The 8,464-nt window shown below is 44.7% G+C and overlaps 1 protein-coding gene across 5 annotated transcripts; it reads left to right on the top strand.

Annotated features, from left to right (window-relative positions):
- Positions 1-560: 560 nt before the first annotated feature.
- On the top strand, positions 561-8,263 carry PDP1 (pyruvate dehydrogenase phosphatase catalytic subunit 1). Of its 5 annotated transcripts, XM_075415858.1 has the most exons (3): positions 561-685; positions 1,265-1,307; positions 4,327-8,263. In XM_075415858.1, exon 3 carries the CDS (start codon positions 4,371-4,373, stop codon positions 5,976-5,978), a length of 1,608 nt encoding a protein of 535 aa, XP_075271973.1. In that variant the 5' UTR covers positions 561-685; positions 1,265-1,307; positions 4,327-4,370; the 3' UTR covers positions 5,979-8,263. The 5 variants fall into 5 exon arrangements, with proteins under 5 accessions (XP_075271973.1, XP_075271971.1, XP_075271972.1 ...); XM_075415856.1 differs by lacking the exon at positions 1,265-1,307; XM_075415857.1 differs by having other exon boundaries at positions 1,265-8,263.
- The last annotated feature ends 201 nt before the right edge of the window (positions 8,264-8,464 follow it).

The following is an 8,464-nucleotide window of genomic DNA, read 5'->3' as shown; positions in this document are numbered from 1 at the left end:
TGGCACGGCCACGCTCGCAGGACAACCGGACGAGCCACCGCGGCCCCCCCTTCAGCTCCCCGACCTCCTGCCAGGCGCCGGCTGTCCGGTTTTTATCTCCAAAGTCGCCAGACATCACCCGCAGCACCCGCGTAGCGCTGCGGGAGCGGCCGCGGGCACGGCAGCCCTCACCGCTGCCTCGGCCCCCGGGATGGGGAGAGTAGGGCGAGGGCAGGGCGGGCGGCGGGGCTCGCCCTCCCACCGGCGGTTCCCTCACGGAGGGGCGGTGTTGGCCGGCTCCGGCAGTCGGGGGAGGCCGAGGGGCGGCGGGGTCCCCCCTCACGCACACCGCGGGGGGGGGACGGAGAAGCGAGCATCAGCGCCGGCACCGCGTTCCCGCCTTCCCGCCCCTGCGCCATGCGCGCGCGCGCACCACCCCCTCTCCTCCTCTCCCCCGCCCTCCCTCAGCCGCCGCCGAGCCTCCGTGTCACGTGCCCTCCTTGCCCTCCCCGCCCTCCCCGGCAGCCAATGGGGCGGCGCGCCGCGGGCCGCGGGGCCTTTATAAGGCACGGCGCAGCCCGACGCCCGGGGGCGGTTGCCGTGAGGGGCGACGAGCGCTGTGTACGCGTTTTGGGCCGCTCGGTGCCTTCAGCCGCTTCCCTCTTCCGCCCGGGGGCCCGGGCTGAGCCGTCCGGGAAGGGGCCAGGTCTGTGCCCGCGCGGCCCCGGGAGGGAGGAGGGGGTCGTGACGGGGGCGGGCGGGCCGCTGAGGGGGGGCGGCCATGTCGGGTCCGCGCGGCGCCTGAGGGGGCAGCGGTCTCCGCCGCGGCGACGCCCAGCTCTGGTGGGCGGGAGCGGGGCCTGGCCTCCCCCGGGCGGGAGAGCGGAGCCGGGGAGGGGCTCGGTGTCCGGCGGGGCGGCGGATCTGGGCGCTGACTCGCTCCCATCGGCGGGCGGGCGGTGGCTGCGTGTGTGCGTGTCTCCTTCTCTGTCGTGTGTCCTCCCCCCTCCTTGTCGGAGCTCTCCGTCTTCTCTAACAAACTCTCTGCTTTGCTTCTCCCTCGCCCCCCCACCCCCGGGCTTCTGCTTTGTGGATGTTGGCGGCTTCTTATTGTGACGGGAGAATGTGTGTGTGTCCCGGGCCCAGGCGGATCGGTACGTATCTCGGGTGGGACCCGGGGAAGGGGCTGCAGGGCTGGGCCGTGTCCCGGGGCCGAGACCTGGCCACAGGGAAGGATTAACGGTGCTGCTCGTGTCGGATGTTTCTTGTTCCTTCTCTCCAACAGGCTAATTCATTCGGCTCCGTCCAGTGTCTGAAAGGCACCTGGGGTAAGAGTTTTTACCTGAAGCCATGGGTGTCTTTGGCACAGTTAAGGCAGGTGTTTTGGAGTGGCTTGTCTGTGCAGCATCAATTAGCCTTAATAGTACAGCTGTAACAAGCCTTTATTAAAGCAAGGGGTAATTCTTTCTCTTTTACTATAAACCCCATAAATTGACTACCTGACTCATTACTGGTCATATTCTATTTGTAGCCTGAAAAGTAGTGTTCATACTCTGTTCTGGGGTTGGAGATGTATTTAATACTGGTTTGATTCTAATCTCTTGACAAATCTTGATTGGATTGTAAAATTTCTGCTTAATCTCTTTTTATTCTCTGCCATGTCTTGGTCAACTGTAATGAACTTGGGATCTTTATTCAAGGGCTAGCAGGAGTATATGGTTATATTTGGGGCATCCATGTTGTGGGAATAAATGGAAGAAACTTAAGATGATTTCACTTCAGGTTGGCAAACTTGGAATTTCTATTTTATTTAACTAGGAGTTATTAAATCTGATATGTGAATCAGACTGATACCTTAAGCTGACAGGAATCTGCTGTAAATGATACAGGCTGTAGAAAATTTGAGGCCAACTTCTTACTACTTACTCTTGGATTTCGTATAATACTTGGTAATCTAATAATTAAAAATCAGCACAATATCCTCTAGTGGCACTGCAGAGCCACTATAACAGCAGTACATTTGTATTTTTGCTTCATCATGGATCAGCAGCTTTTGGCACCATGTATGGGTCAGCACTGAACACAAATACTTACCAGTCGAGAGAATTTTATTTAGTCAGAGTCTAACCAGAGACCAGTGCTGAATCTGAGGTGCTGCTGTAGACCAGGCACATCTGTAGAACCTTGAAGTTCCCATTCCGTAAGCAAAATTTTTGCTTTTAAATGTCATATGAAGAAATGCACATAACTTTCCAAAATAGCTTGCTTATATTTAGAAGGCAGTGAATAGATTTAAAAACCTGTATTTGGAGTTACAGTTTACTTCTGTCATGCTGCATGCATGTGAAGCCTGGGCTGGAGAAGTAGACTTTTTTGGGAAGCAAATGGCAAACATAACTTTATGCATCTGGAAGTTCAAGCCAGTACACTGCTGAGCGTCTGTACAGCTGGCTGTGGTCCACAGGACTATTACCAGAGCTCTTCCTGGTAGCTGAATGACAGAGAACTAGCCAGAGCAATCTTCATAGCTCTCAGTGGAAGACCTAGGAGAGGTCAAAGGATGAGAATTTTTGTCAGTGTAAGTAAAGACTGACAGTCACTTCATGGGGAATGAAAGCATGATGCTAGGAAGCCAGTGGAGTGGTAGAAATGTGAATTCTGATTTGCTTTCAGTATCTTGTAATAGAGAAACAGGCTCTACTCCTGGTTACTTCAGGAGGTTACTTGGAGGGAAGAATGTGACTTGTTTCCTTCTCTTGCAACACAGAGAAATGGGGTGAAACTTCATATGTTCACAGATGTATCTTGGCTGCTATGGGTGATCAGAAACCTGCGGCAGAAACTATGGAAAGCTTACAGAACAGAGGGATCACAGAACAAAATTCCTTCTGTGTTGCCTGATCCTTTAGATCGAATATTTGGGCTTACTGCATATTTTATAGGGGCTGTGTCTCATCTGAAATACTAGTATGCCTGCCTGGCTGAAAAATTAATCAATTTGGAAACTGAAGTACTTTGCACAACACAGCAATACCCACTTTTTCAGTAGAACAATTAAATCTGAGATACAGCAGTTCTGACAGACTAGCGTTTATGACTGCAGTCAGCGTTGTATAATTTGTAATGGCCTTTTCTAGGAAGAAGCTTTTATGGTGCAACTAGATTGTAAAAGATGGAAAGAGAAAATTGAATTCCCTGTAGCTATGTGTACTTCACACAAGGCCACAGTTCAAGTTTTTTTTTCCCCACTATGGAACTGTTTTCTCAAGTATGACATTATAAAGGACTTCCTGGTAATGAGGCATAGTGAATAAGGAGTTTGAGGCACTCACAGTAATGTTGTGATTGGGTATGTAAAAAGTGACAAGGAAAAGTATACTAGAATAATATTTCTTCAGGGGAATGAAAAATTATAAGGAAAGTTTTTAGATGTGGCAGAAAATATCAAAGAAAAGTATTATACTACTAAACTTAATAGTTTGTCTTAACACTGAACTAGCTTTAGACTATTGTGCAGAGCCCTATTCTAGTTGTGGAAGCAAACACAGCTTGCATGTTGTCCTTCAGTTGAGTTGCTTTTTAAAGCAATTCATAATTCTAAAATTTAGTGGGGTGGATGAGCAGCTGGTAGGAGAGATGCATCTGCTTTCTACCCCTTGTATTTTTATCAGATAAGCTAGAAAATTGCTGCATAGACTGCTGTGGCTATTTTGTGTATGTACACTATGGTGTTGCACAAGTTTGAAGTTTTGCCTGTGAAAGGGGGGAGAAGAAACAAAACCTGCTGCTGACTTGTAATTGTATAAATAATGTCTGATGTCTGTGACCTACTGCTTGCTTTTGTTGTCTAAACCATCTGCATCTCAAACCCAGTTGTATATAATCTCAGAGTTGTGTGTTGAATCTTACTATTAGATGTTTTATCTCTTCAACCTTACAGAAAGAGTTTTCCTCCTTGTATGCCACATCTGGTTCTGTCAGCTGGGAAAACAGCAGGAAAACAAATCTCCATAAGTCTTGTAGAAGGTGGCATTACTGTAGAGTGCTCCATGCTAACTGTTGTCTTAAGTTCTGCTTGAATCTGCGTTGTCTGGATGATGTTTTCATTTCCTGCCTGCTGTCTGAGTGGATATAAAAGCTAAAATATCTCGCATATGGTGTAGCTTTTTTGTTACAGCCCAACAGAGTGTCTATAAACAAGAAGCTCTTAGTGCCTTTTCTTAAGACCTGTGAAGCTGTGAACTCCATATAAAAGCAACTTTGTTAGGGGCTGTAAATGTCTTAACACAGTTCTGGGGAAAACCTGTTAGCTGTCCCCCTAAGCATAGTTGTTCTCTTTTCTTTCAGCAATTCCAGTCCGAAGCTCCAGGCTACCGTTGTTGTCTGATGCCATGCCAGCACCAGCTCATCTGTTTCCATTGATTCGTAACTGTGAGATTAGCAGACTATGCAGTACTGTGTGTTACTGCCACCATAAACATCTGTGCTGTTTATCATCTCATTTTGCTCACAGTCACTTCAGATATGCACCTCAGAAGAAATTTGTGGCCCTTTATAGGCCAAAGGAAAACTTTAATCACTTCATTCACGCAAGGGATTATGCTTCTACGCCACAGAGATTTTACCTCACTCCTCCACAGGTCAACAGCATTCTGAAGGCAAATGAATACAGTTTCAAAGTCCCCGAATTTGATGGTAAAAATGTAAGTTCTGTCCTTGGCTTTGATAGCAACCAGTTGCCTGCTAATGCTCCGATAGAAGACCGGAGGAGTGCTGCCACTTGCTTACAGACAAGAGGGATGCTTTTGGGTGTATTCGATGGCCACGCAGGTTGTGCTTGTGCTCAAGCTGTCAGTGAAAGACTGTTTTATTATATTGCTGTCTCTTTGTTACCTCATGAGACTTTACTTGAAATAGAAAATGCTGTGGAAAGTGGCAGAGCTCTGTTGCCCATTTTACAGTGGCACAAGCATCCCAATGATTATTTTAGCAAAGAAGCTTCCAAGCTTTACTTCAATAGTTTAAGAACTTACTGGCAGGAGCTCATTGATCTCAACAGTGGAGAGACTACTGATGTGAAAGAAGCTTTAATTAATGCTTTCAAGAGGCTTGATAATGATATTTCTTTGGAGGCTCAAGTAGGAGATCCAAATTCTTTTCTCAACTACCTAGTACTGCGAGTAGCGTTTTCTGGTGCAACTGCCTGCGTGGCCCATGTGGATGGTGTTGACTTGCACATTGCAAACACAGGTGACAGTAGGGCGATGCTTGGTGTTCAGGAGGAAGATGGATCTTGGTCTGCAGTTAATCTGTCATATGACCACAATGCACAAAACGAACATGAAGTGGAACGTGTGAAAATGGAGCATCCGAAGTCTGAAGAGAAAAGTCTTGTGAAACAAGATCGTCTCTTAGGTCTGCTGATGCCTTTCAGAGCTTTTGGTGATGTGAAGTTTAAATGGAGTATAGAACTACAGAAGAGAGTCATAGAATCAGGCCCAGATCAGCTGAATGACAATGAGTATACAAAGTTTATTCCTCCGAACTATCACACTCCCCCGTACCTCACAGCTGAGCCAGAAGTCATACATCACAGATTACGGCCGCAGGATAAGTTCCTGGTTTTGGCCACAGATGGGCTGTGGGAGACGATGCACAGGCAAGATGTGGCTAGAATTGTGGGGGAGTACCTCACCGGTGTTCACCATCAACAGCCAATAGCTGTTGGTGGCTATAAGGTAACTTTGGGACAGATGCATGGTCTCTTAACAGAAAGGAGAGCAAGAATCTCTTCAGTGTTTGAAGATCAGAATGCAGCAACTCACCTGATACGTCATGCAGTGGGTAACAATGAGTTTGGCACTGTGGATCATGAGCGACTGTCCAAGATGCTTAGTCTTCCAGAAGAGCTGGCTCGAATGTATAGAGATGACATTACAATTATTGTGGTGCAGTTCAACTCGCATGTTATAGGTGCATGTCAAAATGAGGAACTGTGAATTTAATAGAGCAAACTGGTTACCGAAGTTTGAACAATGGCCAGTATGAGCAGCAAATAAAAAACAACCACCCAACAATAAAACTCCAAAAATCCCATGGCAAACAAATTGGTTGCTTGCTAGTTTCAGCATATGTATTGTTCTGCCTTCCCCCAGAGCTCTAAATAAATGGGAAGTGCTATTGACCTAATACAAACGTGAAGAGGATGTCATGGCTTGGGAAAAGAGGTTTTTGTAATAACTTTGCACTATTGAGTTAATGAATGCTGCTAGAACAATGTCTTGAATTTGGCAGACTTGGATGAGGGAGGGAAGGAGGATAAATAATTCACTATCAAAGGTCTGGCTGTTCAAGAAACAAAGCCTGTTTATAAATATCTGTAAATATCTACACATTATCTTAAAGAAAAGATGAGTAAAAAGGAGTATTGTTGAATTCTTACAGGGCTAATTCTTGCAAAGCAGATATGGTTATTTGTGAATGTACTGTCTACTGTTTCTTCTAAGCAGAAGGTCATTTTAACCAAGGAAGTCTTCAGTGTAACAAAGTTGTCTCACTTTCATACAGACAATGTCATACATTTAAGGATATTTGTCTAAGTGTTGACTTTCAATGCAAGTGTAAGCCATAATCAATACCTGAGATTCTGTTACAGCTTAGTTGTATCTTATGGTTACTTCTAAACTTCTTGTGCATAAATAGCTTCTTGGCTGTGGGTTTCTGCACAGCTTGTAGGGCAGTAATACAATACAATGTGTAGTAAGATACCAGGTGACTTTGTGGAAGACTTCAGTTTGCAATATGAAGGAGCTTTGAGACATTTTGAAAAGTCAGTGTTGTTGGTCAAGACTGTTGGCTTTCCTAAAGGTCATGTCCTTCATGGACTCTGCCCTTGTCTGGTGTTAATTATCTGGTAAATAAATTTTCACCTGAAAAGATGTGGAAATCATTGCTAATCTCTTTGTGGCTTTGTAATTGCACTTATTTTCATTTTGGCTATTTGAAATTGTCACATATTGGATGTCTTGCACTTGAATTCATATTTGTAAGTTGGGTTAAACTACAAATTACAAAAAATTGAAGTATGGCTTAAATAGTGTTTTAGGTGGGGAACCTGGCATGCACATGTGTGTTTAATGGCTTCTTTTAGCACCTGCTTTATTAGCAGATCTGTATTTCTGGACAGCTGGTGTACGCATGTTCTTACAGTCCAGAATGCTATCACAGAGCAACCTCTGAAATGGGTCTCTCTGGCTTGTAATTGTTGAGTCTGAACTTGAAAGATTGGCTGTAACTTGTGCACCTGAAGTTGTTGGGCTTGAAACTGTGAGAAGCAGGAACTGACAACTCTTAATTGCATCTGTTTTAGGTATGTTGCATTGTGTACAGATTTAGGTTAAAAACCTGAATGGTGACTGAAATACCAGCTTGTGATGACTGAGAGAACACACGTAACCGGCTGCCTGTGTTGTAGAGAACAATGATAGGTCAGCATGGCATTTCAGTTAAAATACCTCTGTAGTCTTCATCACAGCTAATTAAATCAACACTTTAAAAACCCAGCTTACTTTGGTTAATGTGGCATTTTCTGCTAAATACAAATATTGACAATTAATGCTACTGTTACATAGGGTACACTTAGTTTGAGCAATGAACCTGTGCTGTGGTAAACGCTGGCTCCTCAAACTCACAAGTGCTATGTGTAGTCAGTGGCCTGCAGCTTTAATGTGTCTGTTTCTTCACCCAGCCTTAAGTATCAGGATCAATGTTGCTGTAAGGTTAACAATATCCAAGTTCACATTCAAGATGTGCACAGCCCTTTATTTGAAGGGAAAATGGGAACTCTGAAATGCTTAGACAAGTACTGGCTGTTGACATTGCTTCTGTATGTTGTGTTTTGGTGACTGTGTTATTAAGCTAGGTCAGTAGACTTTATGTTCTATCATTCATACACAGTATGTATCTAAGCTGTTGCAATATTTAATTTTTACTGTTAAAGCTCTATTACATGTATTGATGTATTTAACCTATGATTATTGATAAGGATTTGGTACAAGTTATAGCTAGAAGAAATGAACATTGGTCCCATGGATGCAATTTCTGTTGAGGAAAAGCTGTTTTTTGTAGTAAGGATATGTATAGGATCAGACAAAATATTTATGTATTGCTTGGAGGCTTGCTCAGTATGTATGGAGTGAACAGAATCAGCATAACTGCCTGCTGAACAGGTGATCTGAACAAACTTCTTTAACAGATTCCAATAAAATGATCAATTATGCAGAAATCCATGTGTGTTGGACTGATATGGCATGTGATAGCCATTCTGCTAGGGCTGAAGCTTATGAATGACTTGTATTTCAAGAATGTGTTCTGTTGTGTAGTCCATGGTATGAATAGACCAGATGGCCAGACAAAGCAAAGTATAAATGGAAACAGACTTCAGAGCTCTTAAATGCCACTGTGAAGCTTGAACCCCTGCATCAGG

The sequence above is a fragment of the Opisthocomus hoazin genome, chromosome 3 (assembly GCF_030867145.1).
Source record: "Opisthocomus hoazin isolate bOpiHoa1 chromosome 3, bOpiHoa1.hap1, whole genome shotgun sequence".
NCBI classification, from domain to species: Eukaryota; Metazoa; Chordata; class Aves; order Opisthocomiformes; family Opisthocomidae; genus Opisthocomus; species Opisthocomus hoazin.
The sequence above is the reverse complement of the archived record's forward strand: the minus strand, read 5'-3'. Positions and strand labels throughout refer to the sequence as shown.

Bases quoted from the DNA above. Each gene is read 5' to 3' on its own strand.
- PDP1 (XM_075415855.1), top strand. From the start codon at position 1,238: ATGTTTCTTGTTCCTTCTCTCCAACAGGCTAATTCATTCGGCTCCGTC. The intron at 1,308-4,326 runs GTAAGAGTTTTT...CTTTTCTTTCAG, and splicing joins GTGTCTGAAAGGCACCTGGG to CAATTCCAGTCCGAAGCTCC.